The sequence below is a fragment of the Lithobates pipiens genome, unplaced genomic scaffold, assembly GCF_037356315.1.
Source record: "Lithobates pipiens isolate NorthernLeopardFrog02 unplaced genomic scaffold, aLitPip1_a1.2 Scaffold_27, whole genome shotgun sequence".
NCBI lineage: Eukaryota > Metazoa > Chordata > Amphibia > Anura > Ranidae > Lithobates > Lithobates pipiens.
The window spans coordinates 179756951-179775740 of NW_027507788.1; the positions used below are offsets into that span (position 1 = coordinate 179756951).

Sequence of the window (18790 nt, forward strand, 5' to 3'; positions counted from 1 at the left end):
TTCAAAATGGGCACTTTTGATTTTAACTGCACAGCTCTCATAGACTTCAATGGGGTTCACCATTCGGGTTAGAACATTTCCCGTTCTGGTGTGAATTGAAAAGGGGTTGTATGGCCCATCCCTATCCCTTTGTAATGGTACAGTAGGTTAATGCGGTCATGTGATAGTGGGGAACCCCGTAGGCCAAATGACACTGAGAGAACTGGGTGACATCTACATCTGAGTGGAGAAAAGGAGGGTATGAAATCTAAGATTATCCAATTTGTCTATATGTAGAGGCTTCAAAAATATGATTGAACAAGTGTAGAAGTTTAAGAATTACATTTTTTGATGTTGTTTAGTTATTGGTGTTCACTTTAAAATTTGTAGTATGAAAAAGCTGAAAAAAAATACCTGTCTTAAAAGACAGGAGAAAAACTTAGGTGGCGTTGAGATTGTGCCAATAAACCTGTGTACTAAATCCCAATCGTAAAACTCAATCAAAAATTACAAGAAAAGGTCCAAGATTCATAAAAGGACAAAGGGACAATACACACATGTTTAACATAAATATTGTGTAAGATAAGGGGCAAAACTACCACAATCTAAGCAAGCTGATAAAGTAACCTATAGGGACACAATAAAGTGGGATGAGTCTATTTATAGGATTCACTTGAGTGAATAGATGATCTCCAACTGATTAAAAAAAGGGAATAATATGAATAGTCTGTGTAGGTTCATGAAATATTATGGTATCCAGCAAAGATGATGAATATGTAAATGTAAAAATAAGTTCACAGGAATAAATTAAGTGTTGAACTCAAAAGTAAATATGTGTGATTAAATATCACAAGACTGTGCTGCAGCTCACGGAAAAAAGTAACCTTGAGACAAGATTAAGGGCTCGTTCACACCATACATGTGTGAAAAATGATGGGAACTGAAGGGAATGCAGATTTTACTTGCAGAAACATCAGTTTCACATGAGTTTCCATAAATTTTCATGCGTGTCAGTTCTGTGCCCTGTTCACACCGATGTTGATGTCATGTCAGGTTTTTTTCAGTGTGGAAAACTGCATACACATTTAAGATTTCTGCACAGAAAATATGCACACGTGATACCAGTGTTGTGGTGTGAACAGGGCACATAGAGTACCATTATTATTTTTTGTTTCACAAAGGTTTTTATTGATTGAACAACAAAAATATCAAAATACAGTAATACAGTATTAAAGTTGCTTATATGCGGTACATAAGGTATTTGTATAAATTTTAAAATGCAATATATTCTGGTATAGTAATGGAAGTATACAGAGTCACATTTATACAGTAAGGTATATATTCAATTGGTATCTAATCATTTTCATATGGAACAGACATATGGTTACTGACTGTCCCTGCTGCACACAGCGTCCTGTCCCTCCCTGCACTGACACAATGTTTTTCTGAGGTAGTTGATTACCGGGGAGGGGGGGGGGGGAGAGAGAAGAGAGTGAAAAAAAAGGAGTGGGGGCGCAGGGTTGATTTTTGTCTAACATTCATTCCTTATCCTTCTGAACCTTCTCATAGCAGTTGAAGACCAAGAAATAGTTAGTTTGTTACACTATGGAAGCTTCATAAGCCTGAGTGCCTTTGTATTCTAGCCAGTTAAACCATGTTGAGGTAAAGTTTATTTTTTCCTGTGAAATACTTATGAGTTCCTCTATGGATTCTATAGAGTTGATTCTCCGGAACCACTCTTTCTTTGATGGTAATGTATTCGATACAGTGTCTTGCAGCGTTTATCATAAACATAGCTAATGATTTTAAGTACCGTTTTTTGGGGATTGTGTTGTAGTGTAACAGATATTGTGCTGGTTCGAATTTTAAGGTTTCTGAAGTTACTGATATGGTGGCTTCATGAACCATTTTCCAAAAATGTTGGATTAGTGGGCAGGACCACCAAATGTGTATCATCGAGCCCTCCTCTTTGTTGCATCTCCAGCATCTGTCAGAGACCTGGGGGTAGAATTTGTGCAGTATATTGGGAGTTCTGTACCATCTGGATATTATTTTAAAGCCACATTCTTGAGTGGCAATGTTTAGTGAACCTTTGTGTGCGTACGTGTAGATGGTTTCCCAATTTTCATCTGATAGAGATAGATTTAGGTCTTGTTCCCAGGCTTGGCATGATGGGATGGAGAACTCAGAACTGTTCATAAAAAGGGAGTTATAAAGGGTTGATATGTTATGTCTTTGTGGGCATTTTTGTTGTGCATAGGTCTTCTAAAGTCGAGAGAGATCTGGTCCAAAGGTGAGCTATTTCAGTTCTGGTCAAAAAGTTTCTTATTTGTAGGTAGTTCCACTGTGAAATCAGTTTTGGATCTTTATCTTTATTGATATCTTTTAAAGGTAATAGTTTCCCGTTTTTGAAGAAATGTTTAGCTACTACTTCCTTGTGTGGCCAATAGTCCGTGAGAAATTTCCCCTCATTACCAAGGCATTGCTGATCTAAGTTATATATAAGGCCGCGTACACACGCGGGGACTGTTCGCTCAACTTTGTTTGTCAAACAGTTTCAGCGGACAGTCCGCTCAAACTTAGCATGGACGGACTTGCCCACACACGATGAACGAACAGTCCGCTGAAACCGTGCGCGATGACGTGAACAGCACGTACGACGGGACTAGAAAACGACGTCCTATACACTGCAATGCAACCTTCGGCGTGTAAATCCTTTCTGAGCATGCGCGGAACTTAGTTTGACGAACAAGCCTACACACGAGGGGACTGTTCGCTGAAACAAAGTTTCAGCGGACAGTTTTTCGGAAATTCCGAAAAACTTTGTTCAGCAGACTGTTCGCTGAAACTGTCCGCTGAAAGCCCACACACGAGCGGACTGTCCGCTGAAACACTGTTCAGCGGACAAAGTTGAGCGAACAGTCCCCGCGTGTGTACGCGGCCTAAGTTATAGATTGAGCTATTGAAGTAGAAGTCCAATCAAATACTCTCTAAACTTCAACCTGCTCCCACCTTTATTGTAAGCCCTATATTAACTACCCTGTAAAGGAAATAGGTACCAGAGTAGCCACACCTCCAATAAAATCACCTTAATGTAGACATATTCCGAATAGACACTCCCCAATGTGCAATTGAGGGAAAATGGCACACCAGCTAGTGCTATTTTCCCTCAATTGTACATTGTCGAGTGTCTATTTGGAATATGTCTTCTTAATAAAAGTGATTTTATCAGGTGTGCGGCCGACCAGACCCTTTTCCTCTACTGTGAAGCCTGTAATGGACAGGGCCAGCACTTGGTAGTGTGCAGTGGAGGTGGTACAGGTGGAGACCGACCTTGAGCGGTGATTACTCTTCACCCACAGGCTTACTATGGGGCATCCATAGTCGGTTCGGACCTGGAGGGCACTCAGAAAAGGTAAGCATAGACATCATTCCTTTACAGGGTAGTTAGTATAGGGCTTAGAATGGGGGAGAGAGCAGGGTTAAGTTTAGATTTGACTGGACTTCTACTGAAAACAATGTGTATAGGCTTTTTCACCATAGTAGATAAGGCGAGCCTGATTAAAAACAGTATAAAAAGATGAGAGCTCCATCTGCTGGATGAAAACATAGATTTGAACTTTTGAAATACAATATTTCAAAGTTACCTGACTAAAAACATGAAAACAGTTCATATATTAAACAACTTAATAAATGAAATATACTCAAAAACAATAGAAGTTCCCTTTAAAGAAACAATCTTCTGCAACCTAAAATGCAAAAATCTGTGTAAAAGTCACTAGGGATGGCTGAACTGTTTGCTCGGTGGTCGTTTCGCAGTGAATTTTGCGTGTTTGCAATTCGCCAGATCAGCGGACTATTGTCGCTGTCCGCCCGGCGGACATATGTGTTTACAGTGTGAAAGAACTTTGACTCATGATGACACATCCATCATGGGGTACAGGACAGCCAATTGAGACATTTCAGCACATGGACAATTGGACATTCCCCCTACCTTATAAATAGACCTGATCTGGCAGCCATTTTACATTTTGTCTTATGTAATTATAGGGAGAGGTTGCTATGTGGAGCAGGGAGAGACTGTAGTGACACAAATCGCTAGCTATTAGGTCCACAAAAGTCCTTTTAAGGACTGGTATGGTATAGGTGTAGTACAGTATATAGTGTTCAGTGCACTGCTGTGCTGGTGATTGCAGCAGCCTGTCTTTTGTCAGTGCAGGGAGGGACAGGACGCTGTGTGCAGCAGGGACAGTCAGTTTAATCACTAGCTATTACTATTAAGTCCACAAAGGTCCTTTTAAGGACTGGTATAGGTGTACAGTATATAGGGTTCAGTGCACTGCTGTGCTGGTGATTGCAGCAGCCTGTCTTTTGTCAGTGCAGGGAGGGATAGGACGCTGTGTGCAGCAGGTACAGTCAGTTTAATCACTAGCTATTACTATTAGGTCCACAAAGGCCCTTTTAAGGACTGGTATAGGTGTACAGTATATAGGGTTGTACACGTATAATATACTTTCTTCCAAATATAGCAAGAAATAGAATTGACTGCTGCCCTATTCTGCAGTAGTCCTTTATCAGTGTAGAGACTGAGGTACAGTCTGCAAATCACTAGCTACTAGGTCCACAAAGGTCCTTGTCAGGACTGGTATAGGTATACAATATATAGGGTTGTAGTGCACTGCTGCTGACTGCTGCCCTATACTGCAGCAGTCTTTTATCAGTGTGGGGACTGAGGTACAGTCTGCAAATCACTAGCTACTAGGTCCACAAAGGTTCTTGTAAGGACTGGTATAGGTGTACAATATATAGGGTCGTGGTGGACTGCGGCTGACTGCTGCCCTATTCTGCAGCAGCCCTGTATCAGTGTAGGGACTGAGGTACAATCTGCAAATCACTAGCTACTAGGTCCACAAAGGTCCTTGTAAGGACTGGTATAGGTTTACAATATATAGGGTCGTGGTGCACTGCGGCTGACTGCTGCCCTATTCTGCAGCAGCCCTTTATTAGTGTAGGGACTGAGGTACAATCTGCAAATCACTAGCTACTAGGTCCACAAAGGTCCTTGTAAGGACTGGTATAGGTGTACAATATATAGGGTTGTGGTGCACTGCTGCTGACTGCTGCCCTATTCTGCAGCAGTCCTTTATCAGTGTAGGGACTGAGGTACAGTCTGCAAATCACTAGCTACTAGGTCCACAAAGGTCCTTGTAAGGACTGGTATAGGTATACAATATATAGGGTTGTGCTGCACTGCTGCTGACTGCTGCCCTATACTGCAGCAATCTTTTATCAGTGTGGGGACTGAGGTACAGTCTGCAAATCACTAGCTACTAGGTCCACAAAGGTCCTTGTAAGGACTGGTATAGGTGTACAATATATAGGGTCGTGGTGCACTGCGGCTGACTGCTGCCCTATGCTGCAGCAGCCCTTTATCAGTGTAGGGACTGAGGTACAATCTGCAAATCACTAGCTACTAGGTCCACAAAGGTCCTTGTAAGGACTGGTATAGGTTTACAATATATAGGGTTGTGGTGCACTGCTGCTGACTGCTGCCCTATTCTGCAGCAGTCCTTTATCAGTGTAGGGACTGAGGTACAGTCTGCAAATCACTAGCTACTAGGTCCACAAAGGTCCTTGTAAGGACTGGTATAGGTGTACAATATATAGGGTTGTGGTGCACTGCTGCTGACTGCTGCCCTATTCTGCAGCAGTCCTTTATCAGTGTAGGGACTGAGGTACAGTCTGCAAATCACTAGCTACTAGGTCCACAAAGGTCCTTGTAAGGACTGGTATAGGTATACAATATATAGGGTTGTGCTGCACTGCTGCTGACTGCTGCCCTATACTGCAGCAGTCTTTTATCAGTGTGGGGACTGAGGTACAGTCTGAAAATCACTAGCTACTAGGTCCACAAAGGTCCTTGTAAGGACTGGTATAGGTGTACAATATATAGGGTTGTGGTGCACTGTGGCTGACTGCTGCCCTATTCTGCAGCAGTCCTTTATCAGTGTAGGGACTGAGGTACAGTCTGCAAATCACTAGCTACTAGGTCCACAAAGGTCCTTGTAAGGACTGGTATAGGTGTACAATATATAGGGTTGTGGTGCATTGCTGCTGACTGCTGCCCTATTCTGCAGCAGTCCTTTATCAGTGTAGGGACTGAGGTACAGTCTGCAAATCACTAGCTACTAGGTCCACAAAGGTCCTTGTAAGGACTGGTATAGGTGTACTATTTGGTGTGCAGCATATAGGTGTGTAATACACGTATAAAATACTTGCACATATAGAAAGCATAGTATAGTGCATTTCCACTGTGCAGCATTGTGACTGCTGAGCGGTTCTGCAGCGATACTACAAAGAGAGACAAACGCAATAAAAAAAAGTATTATAACTGGTGTGATAGACCAATGGCCCCCAAAAACAATAGATTGAAGTGAGGTGTTATATACCTTCTTCCACATATACTGCACTTCTGTCACAGGGTCATTTAAAAAATGACAGGCAGAGGAAGAGGCAGGCCCTTCCACAGGGTTGGTAGGGGTAGGGCAGGAGCAACAGACTTGAGCCAAAGTGGCAAATTGCAGAAGGTGCGTGCGATTACTTCAAAGGACGCACCAGACTTGGTTGAGTGGCTCACTCAGCCTTACTCTTCTGCACCCTCCTCATCCCACCCTCCTCATCCTCTCGATCTGCACCCTCGTCTTCACTCTCTGCTATGTGCACCCCCAAAGACACTACCACCAACACCACCACCACCATATACCTTCCGCTTTAGTCACAGGAATTATTTTCCGATCCATATCAAGACATTTCCGATGAGCAGCCACTCTTGGCATTGGATCAGGAAGAGGAGGTAGCAACAACCGCCACTCAGCAGTCTGACGACAGTACCCAGATCAGCCCAAGGAGGAGGTTGGTCCCCGCTGTTGCTGCCTACTCCGAGATCTCTAATTATAGCGGTGGGGAAGGTGACATCGATGATGACGTGTCTAGTGATGCCACGTGGGTGACCACAAGAGAGGAAGAGGAGGGGAGTTCAGAGGGAGATATGGACCAGTAGATAGGGAGGAGAAGCAGGAAGAACTTACATTGCACAGGAGAGACAAAGAGGACTGTGAATGTATCAGGAGTGCACTGACACCAGCACCGTGATATAGAGCACTGACACCAGCATCGTGATATAGAGCACTGACACCAGCACCGTGATATAGAGCACTGACACCAGCACCGTGATAAAGAGCACTGACACCAGCACCGTGATATAGAGCACTGACACCAGCACCGAGATAGAGAGCACTAACAGCAGCACTGATACCAGCAACTTGCTGCTGGGCCCCAAAAATATGACACCGCTCAACCTCTTCAAACAGGAGGGTAGGGGCATATAGTACGGTGTGCTTTTTTTGTACAAGGAAGTGAGCCAAATGTAGAAAAAAGGTCTGTGTGCTCGATTAAATAAATTTTTTATAGAGATACACATGGTCTACTGGTCACATGTGTTGAATTCCTCCGAGATCCATGCCTCATTCATTTTTTGAAATGTGAGGTAGTCAACACTGTCGTGAGCTAGGCGAGTGCGCTTATCGGTCACAATCCTCCCTGCTGCGCTGAACGTCCTTTAGGACAGGACACTGGACGAGGGGCAAGCCAACAGTTCTATTGCAAATTGGGCAAGCTCTGGCCAGAGGTCAAGCCTGCCCACCCAGTAGTCCAGGGGTTCATCACTTCTCAGAGCGTCCACATCGGCCATTAACCCAATGTAGTCTGACACCTGTCTGTCTAGGCGTTCCCTGATGCTGGATCCGTATGAGACCTGTCGATGGGTCGGCTGAAAGAATGATCTCATATCAGAAGTCACCAACACATCTTCAAACCGCCCTCTTCTTGCAGGCGCTGTTGGATTGGTACCCGCAACTCTTTCTCTGGGAGTGGGAATTCCTCTGCCAGCGCACGCAAAAGCAGAATGCAGCATTTCACAAAGCAAGGCCTGTAAGTGCTCCATTCTGGCAGCCCTCTGTGATGGTGGTAACATTTCCACCATTTTGTGTTTGTACCGGAGGTCTAAGTACGTTGCCACCCAGTACTGGTCTTTGACCTTTATGCTTTTTATCGGGGGGTCCCTGTTAAAACACTGGAGCATGAAGGCCCCCATTTTCACTAAACTGGAAGCGGTGTGGTGGCCTGGCTCCTGCTCATCATCCAGGATAATGTCGTCCTCCTTGTTCTCCTCTCCCCATCCACGGACAACAACAGGGATCCCAGAAAGGTTTAAAGCATGCTCTTCTTGCTCCTCCTCATCCGCCCTGGCACCATTCTCCTCTGACTCCTCTTCAGACTCCTTTTGTTGACTTGTCTCAGATAGAGTAGCCCCCCCAGGGAATTCATCCAGCATTGCGACTTCCTCATCTTCCTGCTCCTCCACGGCTTGATCAATGACACAATGCAATGCACGCTCCATAAAGAAGGCATAAGGTATGATGTCACTGATGACGCTATTGGCTGCAACTGACCAGTTTGGTGATCTCATCAAATGGCCGCAGAAGTCTGCATGCGTCGCACATGAGCAGCCACTGGTGCGGTGAAAAAAAAACAAGCTCCCCAGAATCTGTTCTGCCGCTGAGTTCGTACAGGTAGTAGTTAACTGCACGTTTCTGCTGGAGCAGCCTATCAAGCATATAGAAGGTTGAGTTCCATCGCGTCGGGCAATCGCAAATAAGACATCTGACCGGCAGATTGTGTCGCCGCTGAATGTCAGCAAGGCGAGCCATGGCCGTGTAAGATCTTCTGAAATGGGCCGAGATTTTCCTTGCCTGCCACAATATGTCCTGGACCCCAGGGTATTTGACAACGAATCGCTGCACGACCAAGTTTAAGACGTGTGCCATGCATGGCACTTGTGTAATTTTGCCCTGTTCCAATCGCTAAGCAGATTGGCACTTTTGTCACACACCACTTTACCAACTGTCAAATTGAGCGGTGTTAGCCACTGATCTGCCTGTGAACGCAAAGCTGAAAGGAGTGCAGGGCCAGTGTGGCTCTTGGCTTCCAGGCACAACAGATGCAGCACAGCATGGCAACGTCTCACCTGGCATGTCGAATAGGTTCTGGGGATCTTGGGCGGCGCAGCGGAAGAGACGCTAGCAGTGGAAAAGGAGGAGTCAGCCAAGGAGGAGAGGGAGGATGGAGTAGGAGGAGGAGAAGAAGAGCCAGGCCTGCATGCAATCCATGGCGGTAAAACCAAATCTACACGGGTGCCACGGGTTACATGCATGATGGCTGTCAGAAGGTTCACCCAGTGGGCAGTAAAAGTTATATACCTTCCCTGCCCCTGTTTGCTAGACCATGTGTCTGTGGTCAGATGTATCTTGGCACCGACACTGTGTGCCAGAGATACATTCACTTGCCGCTGAACATGGCCATATAGCTCTGGGATGCCCTTCTGTGAGAAATACTTCCTTCCTGGGACCTTCCATTGTGGTGTTCCAATGGCCACAATTTTTCGAAAGGCCTCCGAGTCCACCAGTTTATATGGCAGTAGTTGGCGGGCTATCAGTTCTGACAAGCCAGCCGTCAACCGTTGGGCAAGAGGGTTATCCGGAGTCATAATTTTTTTACGCTCGAACATTTGGCCCACAGAAGCCTGCCTTTTTCCAGAGAAACGTGAGGATGGCATGATGGAAGGTAGAGTGAAGGACAATTGTGAGGAGAGAGGAGAAGGAGAAGTAGAAGACGAGGCTGGATGGTGAGAGCCTGGAGTGTGGCTTTGTGAGTTCCGTTGCTCCCACTGGGCTCGGTGATGGCAGCTCATGTGCCTTCTTAAGGCGGTCGTCCCTAGGTGAGTGTTGGGCTTACTGCGACTTATGCGTTGACTGCAAGGGCTGCAGATGGCAACACTATTGTCAGCAGCGGACACGTTAAAAAAAGCCCACACTGCGGAGCCATGTTCCAGCATCCTGGGAGAGCCAGATGTGACCGTACATGGTTGATACTTCTCTCCTGATACATTAGCAGTCTGCTTTGTGCCTCCTGTGCAATCTAAGTTCCGCCTGCTTCTCCTCCCTATCTGCTGGTCCATATCTCCCTCTGAACTCCCCTCCTCTTCCTCTCTTGTGGGCACCCACGTGACATCACTAGACATGTCATCATCGACATCACCTTCCCCACCGCTATAATTAGAGATCTCGGAGTAGGCAGCAACAACGAGGACCAACCTCCTCCTTGGGCTGATCTGGGTACTGTCGGCAGACTGCTGAGTGGCCGTTGTTGCTACCTCCTTTTACTGATCCAATGCCAGGAGTGGCTGCGCTTGCGCAATGTCTTGTGATGGATCGGAAAATAATTCCTGTGACTCAAGCGGAGGGTATATGGTGGTGGTGGTGGTAGTATCTTTGGGGGTGCACACAGCAGAGAGTGAAGAAAAGGGTGCAGATCGAGAGGATGAGGAGGGTGCAGAAGAGTAAGGCTGAGTGGGCCACTCAACCAAGTCTGGTGCATCCTTTGATGTAATTGAACGCACCTTCTGCAATTTGCCACTTTGGCTCAAGCCTGTTGCTCCTGTCCTACCCCTACCACCCCTGCGGAAGGGCCTGCGTCTTCCTCTGCCTGTCGTTTTGGGGGGCCACTGGTCTATCACACCAGTTATAATACTTTTTTCTAATTGCGTTTGTCACTCTTTGTAGTATCGCTGCAGAACCGCTCAGCAGTCACAATACTGCACAGTGGAAATGCACTATACTATGCTTTCTATATGTGCAAGTATTTTATACGTGTATTACACACCTATATACTGCACACCAAATAGTTCACCTATACTAGTCCTTAAAAGGACCTTTGTGGACCTAATAGTAGCTAGCTAGCAGCTAGTGAATTGCAGAATGTCCCTGCTCCAAAAAGCAAACTGTCCCTCCCTACACTGAGAAACGACAGCTGCAGAATCGGTCAGCAACACTGCATGCAGTGCACTATAATAGGCTTTCTATATTTGAAAGAAAGTATATTATACGTGTACAATCCTATATACTGTAGACCTATAAAAGGACATTTGTGGACCTAGTAGCTAGTGATTTGCAGACTGTCCCTGCTCTGAACACCAAACTGTCCCTCAGTCCCTACACTGATAAAAGACAGCTGCAGAATCGGTCAGCACTCAGCTCAGCAGCACAGCAGTCAAGTATAATAAGCTTTCTACATTTGAAAGAAAGTATATTATACGTGTACAACCCTATATACTGTACACCTATACCAGTCCTTAAAAGGACCTTTGTGAACCTAGTAGCTAGTGATTTGCAGACTGTCCCTGCTCCAAACACCAAACTGTCCCTCAGTCCCTATACTGATAAAAGACAGCTGCAGAATCGGTCAGCACTCAGCTTAGCAGCACAGCAGTCAAGTATAATATGCTTTCTATACTTGAAAGAAAGTATATTATACGTGTACAACCCTATATACTCTACACCTATACCAGTCTCTAAAAGGACCTTTGTGGACCTAGTAGCTAGTGATTTGCAGACTGTCCCTGCTCCAAACACCAAACTGTCCCTCCCTACACTGATAAAAGACAGCTGCAGAATCGGTCAACAGCACAGAGGTCAGCCGTGCACCATAATATACTTTCTATATTTGTAAGAAAGTATATTATAGGTGTATTACAACCCTATATACTGTACACCTATACCAGTCCTTAAAAGGACTTTTGTGGACCTAATAGTAATAGCTACGCTAGTGATTAAAATGACTGTCCCTGCTACACACAGCATCCTTTCCCTACACTGAGAAAAGACAGAATGTAAAATGGCCGCCAGATCAGGTCTATTTATAAGGTAGGGGGTATGTCCAATTGTCCATGTGCTGAAATGTCTCAATTGGCTGTCCTGTACCCCATGATGGATGCGTCATGAGTCAAAGTTCTTCACAATGTAAACAAATATGGCCGCCGCAAACAGTGCCAGAAGTCTGCCGGTTTGGCGAATTGCGAACGAGCAAAATTCACCACGAACCGACTCCTGGGCGAACCGCAAGGCCATCTCTATTCCTCTTTATTTTCTTTTGACCCCCTAATAAAGTTTATTTTTCGGAAATACTTGCCTATGTGTTTTATTACTTCAAAAAGCACCGTTTATTTGTGAGTAGGCAGGTACATTTCCTAAATACAATGTGAAATTATCAAGGGACACCAACCAACTACCTCAAGGTTTCAAAATACAAGATAATAATAGTGTTGTGGAAACTTGACACACAAAACCCACAAAAAAATTATGGAGATAACCCCCAAAAAAATGGAGGTCTTGAATAAAAAAACAACCACAAAATACTTAAAAATATTAAAACATAAAACTAAAATAATTATTCGGGAGATCTGGCGAAGAAAAATATTATATTCATGAAATCATGAAGAATAATAGAGAAAGAAGTTTGTGCGAAGTCTGTGTGAATATGAGCAGCAAAACAACTTCATTCTTCTAGCATTATAAAGAAAAAGAGAATGCACTGCATTAAACAATTTTTAACATTGGAGCTTGCTGAATGTGCTATATCCATTACGAAAGCTAGTTTTACCAGACCGAGCGCTTCCGTCTCGTAATTTATTCTGAGCATGTGTGGCACTTTGTGTCCACACACGATCGGAATTTACGCAATCGTATTCTGTTGTCGGAAAATTTGAGATCCAACTCTCAAACTTTGTGTGTCGAAAATTCATACAGAAAAAGTCAGTTGGAGCCCACACACAATCGGATTTTCTGACAACATGATCCAATCGCACATTTTCTGTTGGAAAGTCCGACCGTGTGTACAGGGGAATTAATCTCTTCTATATTTTTTCTCCTCTCAAACTTTTAATAATGTTTAGGTATTGAACCTGATAATGTTATTTTTTTTTTGTTTTCTAATATGTTATCCATACACTGTATCTGATATTGTATTTTTATATAATCTTTATCCATATTCTGAAGAAAGGCACACAGTAAAAGTCCTGAAATGCGTTGGTTATCAATAAATAGATAAAAAGATATATTGTATACATAAAAGGATTACAATATTGTTCCAAGACAAGTCAACACACATTTATATTCTGAATGATCTTTATTAAGATAGTGATATTTGTTAACACAATTTAACACAGATTAATGCAAAATAACATTGCTGACTTTAGCGCAACTGCTGTGATTTCTGACTCTCGTTAGTAGGTCGTTACATAATTTTATTTGGCTCTATTTGGCACCAGATGAATGTTATTGGCTTCAATCATCTACTCCCCTTTGTGTCCTATAATGAATAGAATAGCTTTATAATCAGTGAGATTGCTGACATTGCGTCTCCTCTGCACTGCATAGTAGTCAATGACTAAACCCAGCTTACCAAAGGCATTTTTCACAAACTCCTCATTATATTTAAAACAATGGAACCGTTCTCCTCCAGCAAACCAGTAAGTTGTATCTAATGCCCCAATAAGTAACAGTTGGCCTCCGGGTTTTAGCAGCTTTATGATCTTCTCCAGATTCTTCATGTATTCATCTTCATTTTTACTGATCATTTCCAGTAACCATGCACTGATAATACAATCAGCAAGTGGTAGTAGCACCGGGGAAGTTATGTTTTCCTGTTCAAAATCACATTTCAAAATCTGCACGATGGACGATCTTAGGCGCATTTCTTTCTCCTGAAGTTCATCTCTGTAAAAAAAAAAAAAAAAAACATAATATGGACATTATAGGAAATATTTCAATATATAGTGATATGGTGTGCTAAGCAATTCTGACAAAATCCAGTTAGACTAATTTTGACAAGTTAAAATAAAATTGTCATACTAGTGTAGCACTACTCCCGTAGGAGTTGCTAATGGCAGGGTTCCCCACTGCTGCACAGCCAGTCACACAGCATTTCCTTCTTGTATCCAGACACAGTGATCAGACCTTTGGCTTGTTTTTTGTTGTTTTATTAGAGGGTTATAACTTGGATGGGGTAAGGCATTATGGGATACCCAACTTAAAAATGCCCAACAATTAAAACTGGGGACAGCTTCATCCTTTTTACAGATTCCTATTCTTCCTTCCACCTGCACCAACTTGGTTCCATTGTACAGCTCCTGCTGGTTCACTCCTGTGGAAACTAACAGTCCCTAGTTAGTTCAGCAATAGCCCATTACAGGCTAGTAACAGTCCCTTGGTAAACTTGCAATGTGGATTGAACAGCATCTCACACAACCTTTTGCCTCTTCATAGACATGTGTTCCATTTCTACTGCTTACAGAAATGCTAGCCTACCTGGCTACTACCAGCCCACCTGGCTGCTTTCTCTTCCTACTCCTGTAATGGGATCCTACCAGGTCAGCCTCCTGAGCTCCAGCCCAAGGTAAAACCCCTCCTGGCAGGGGTCCCTCAAAGGCCTCAATAGACTTTCTTCAACACTGCTTGTCCTTCTGCCACTTAATTCCTCTGCTGGCATGGCTCATTATTTCCCTGCCAGGCCCCCAACCTGGAGAGTTGACTAAAGACCCCTAAATAGTCAAGGCAAACCCTCCTAGCTTTCGCCCACTATCTTCCAGAATGTTCTCCAACATTCTAGAAACAGGGTTGAGGCATCAGAGGGCTGCTGAGTCATCCAGCCCTGCCCTAGATCCAGTGACTCGGGTTTATCCCTGGGCTAGACTATAATTTGCCTAATCACCCTTCTAGCAGCACACACTGGAGGGTGCTACATTAGGATTTTGAAATTGAATTACATTGCAGTCAATATGAGGTCATATTTTATGTTTAAATTGGGTCCTCTGGAGGGCTGCTTTACAAGCTGTTTTCACTGAAATGATATGTTTGTGTTTGCTTGTTGTTCCTTGAACTGGTAAGACAATGGGGTTGGTTGGTTTACTAAAGACAAAAAGACTGTTGACTTTGAAAGTGAAGTTGCACTTTGCAAGGGCAATTTCCCCACAGCTTAGTGAATGAGGTGATATTTCACTTTGCAAAGAATACCCAATAAAGCACAAATAAATGAAAAAAAAAATTACTTGCATGTTATTAGAGGATGGAAGTCAACAGACCTTCACCTTCACATCTGGTGTGCAAAAAGGGCAGAGAAAAAATGTTGCAGACATTTTTTTCAGGCGTACCAAGACACCCCCACATGTGTCCCCACTCACCAAATCACAACGACACCCAGCTTTTCAGTCTGGGAGTCAATACAGGCTTAGAACGATATCCAGAAAATGACAAAGGATGGCAGGTTCACTGATGAGATGATAGACGATCCTTCAACGTAAATAAATACAAAACAGGTATCCAGTAAGGAAGAAAAAAGGGGGGCCAATAGTGAAGTATGCTAAGAAAGCAAATGTATTGCGCTTAAAGGGTATACTTCTAAAAGTACGTTAAAAACAGGCATTGAAATTGTAAGAAGATGCAGCACCATTAGGAGCGTTCCTATGAGACCGGAAGTGATGTTAGTGCCGGAAGTGAGTCACGTCAACGCATTTCACCCTCCCACAGGGCGTCATCAAAGGACCTAACTTCCAATTGGAACTGACTGCCTTAAATCACAAAAGAGAGAAGAACACACCCCTTCTTCCACCAATCAGATAGGCAGAGCGACCATTTTGTTGGTTAGGAAAACATATCGCCCCAATGGAGAGAGCACACTCCATATGAGGGACTAAACCGCCATGACATTGGTAGGATAAACCTCAACATAATTGAACATCCGTTCCGGTGTCATGGGAACAAATAAAAAACATAAACATTTCAATACATTAATATACAAATAAAAACCACAGAAGAAAAAAGAAACAATAAAAATAAATATAAATAAAAAAAAAATGAAGATAAAAATAAAACTAAATAAAAAATAAAAATAAAAAATAATAATAAAAAAATAATAAGTAGAAAATATATAAATATTTAAACATTTTCTTTTTCTTATTATTTTTTCTTATTACTTTTTATTCTTATTTTTAATTTAATCCTTTTTCTTCTATGGTTTTTATTTGTATATTAATGCATTGGAATGTTTATGTTTTTTATTTGTTCCCACGACAACGGAACTGATGTTCAATTATGTTGAGGTTTATCCAACCAATGTCATGGCGGTTTAGGTGGAGTGGAGTGTGCTCTATCCATTGGGACGACATGTTTTCCTAACCAACAAAATGGGCGCTGTGCCTAACTGATTGGTGGAAGAAGGGGTGTGTACTTCTCTCTTTTGTGATTTAAGGCAGTCAGTTCCAATCGGAAATTAGGTCTTTTGATGACTCCCTGTGGGAGGGTGAAATGCGTTGACGTGACTCACTTTTGGCACGGACATCACTTCCGGTCTCATAGGAACGCTCCTAATGGTGTTTGCTGCATTTTCTTACAATTTCAAAGCCTGTTTTTAGCTTACGTTTGTAAGTATACCCTTTTAGCGCAATGCATTTGCTTTCTTAGCATAATTCACTATTGGTCCCCCTTTTTTCTTCCTTTCTGGGTACCCGTTTTTTATGGCTGAGTATTTAAATTGAAGGATCGTCTATCCTCTCATCAGTGAACCTGCCATCCTGTGTCATTTTCTGGATATCGTTCTAAGCCTGTATTGACTTCTAGACTGAAAAGCTGGGTGTCATTGTGATTTGGTGGGGACACATGTGCACGCGAAGCGTAAAATAGTGGGTGTGGCTTACATGGGGCGTGGCTCAAAGGGGTGTGGTTAGAGTCTGAGATGAATGCGGGATGGAGAGGGAAAGGAGGGGGATGGAGAGGGAAAGGAGGGGGGGAGAGGGAAAGGAAGGGGGAGGCAAAGGAGGGGGGAGAGGGAAAGGAGGGACAGCAGCCCCCCGATCCTACACCACAATAGCAATATGTGTTTTCAAGAGTTTGACAATCAGCAGATAAAGATACTCCAAATACCTGATGTTGGCGCTTCAATCATTCCGGCGCCATGATTGTTATGGTGTCAGGATGATTAAAGCGCATTATTTCTATTATTACATTGTAATATGAAATGAAATGATTAAACTCACCATAATGCAGAATCAGTGGGAGCCCTGAGCGCATCACTAGCCACGTTGCCTGCCACCAGATGCCATCAGGTGTCCCAAGCGGAGTCTGTCCTTACATCAGGTGCCCCATCAGAGGTACCTTCCTCACATCTGTGTCCATCAGCGGAGCCCCTCCTTACATCTGGTGCCACTCTGACATCCACAGAACGCCCCCCCACCTCATCCTGCACAGACCTGCCCCCACATACTCCACAGACCAGCCCCCACATCTCCAGACTGGCCCCCAACATCCACAGACTGGCCCCCGACATACCACTGGCCCCCAACATCCACAGACTGGCCCCCGACATACCACTGGCCCCCGACATCCACAGACTGGCTCCAACATCCAGAGACTGGCCCCCGACATCCACAGACTGGCCCCCGACATCCACGGACTGGCCCCCGACATACCACTGGCCCCCCCCATCCACAGACTGGCCCCTGTAACGATATCACGTCTGAGCCAGGATATATTGTAACTAGTTGCCATTTTGTTTGGAACGCAGCCATGACAGTTTGGCTGACCTTAGAATAATCTTAAATCCCCCCTCCCTTGTCTTAGGAATCCAAAGCCTTTAAAAATCTTCAAAAGGAAAGAAAGGTTATCTCAGCAGAGAAAACAGAACCAGGCTAGGTCAATAAACAAGGCTCAAGTTGCCTGGCAAGATATTCCGGCCTGTCGTAAAACTGTCACCCTCTCCATGCAGAGAACCAACAGATACCCGTCGTAAATACTTCCAACCACAGACTGCAGAAAGATTAGTAAAGTTTTGAAACTTCAACATTTTTTATAACTATCAAAGCCATCATAGCACAGCCATAATCTGGATATATTTAGTTTCCTCAGATAATTTCTAACATTTCAAGTCCAAACACCCCTATGTCAGGTCATATGGGAAGCCGCTGGGACCCCTTACTCCTCCTAGGTAACCCTGAAATGGGAAACCTGTCATGTGTGGACTTGTTTTGAAGCAAATATCATGCTGATCACTAAAATGGATATCTGCAGTTTATAAACAATAGAGAGGCAGAGATATGAATATGTATCATAAAGTGTACCTGGGACAGGGTCATGAGTGTAGACTCCTCCCAGCAACCAACCCCTAAACAAGATGACCAGACGATTGGTCACTGGTCGCTGTCAACACCCCCTTTGATTTGACAGAAAAGAGGAGAGGCCAAGGCAATGGTCAGTTCTCCTTTTACCATCCAAGCAGGAACATCTGCCAAGTTTGAGAACCGATTACCTTCGCTCATTGATCGAACTCTGATCAACCCTCGGACATTAATTGCAAGTATTTTTCCTACCTTATTTCTTTGTGGCTGTATATTGTCTTTATTTTTTGAAACATCCTTTTTCTGTAAATGTTTATTCGCACCAACCTTGACCTTTTCATAATAAATCCTTATGTTGAAAAGTGTTAACCTTGTCTTTAAAGCTCTTGATGCAAACTATAAACGAACATGTCTCTTAAAAGGGCGCTACTGTGGTAAAGTAAGGCACTGAGCAGACCTGTCTGTGGTGGCAGTGTGTGTTGCAGGCGCTTATTCTAAACTTATAATTGGTATTGCTAAAATTACGAGTCCCCCCGGATCTGTCTTTTAAATGGGGGTGGTGGCAGTTAAAGGGTTAATTGTGTAATTAGCCCAGTGACAATCGCTCTCAGGCTGAACGCACCTAGATTGTGGTCCCACAAGATGGAAAATCTTTGTGCTGGGTGCAGCTGAGTGTGGCATTGTTACGTAAGTGACAGCGGGGTGTGAGGTTGGCCGGTCCTTTGTCGCCAGTTAGCGAGGAGGGCAGGG

At 43.8% G+C, this 18790-nt stretch overlaps 1 protein-coding gene across 1 annotated transcript in view; it reads right to left on the reverse strand.

Moving 5' to 3' along the window:
- Positions 1 to 13225: 13225 nt before the first annotated feature.
- LOC143934389 (indolethylamine N-methyltransferase-like) overlaps positions 13226 to 18790 on the reverse strand; it is a 68317-nt gene continuing 62752 nt past the window's right edge. The window contains exon 3 of the mRNA XM_077457957.1: positions 13226 to 13649. Coding sequence (XP_077314083.1) covers positions 13226 to 13649 — 424 coding nt within the window. The remainder of the gene's footprint in view (positions 13650 to 18790) is intronic.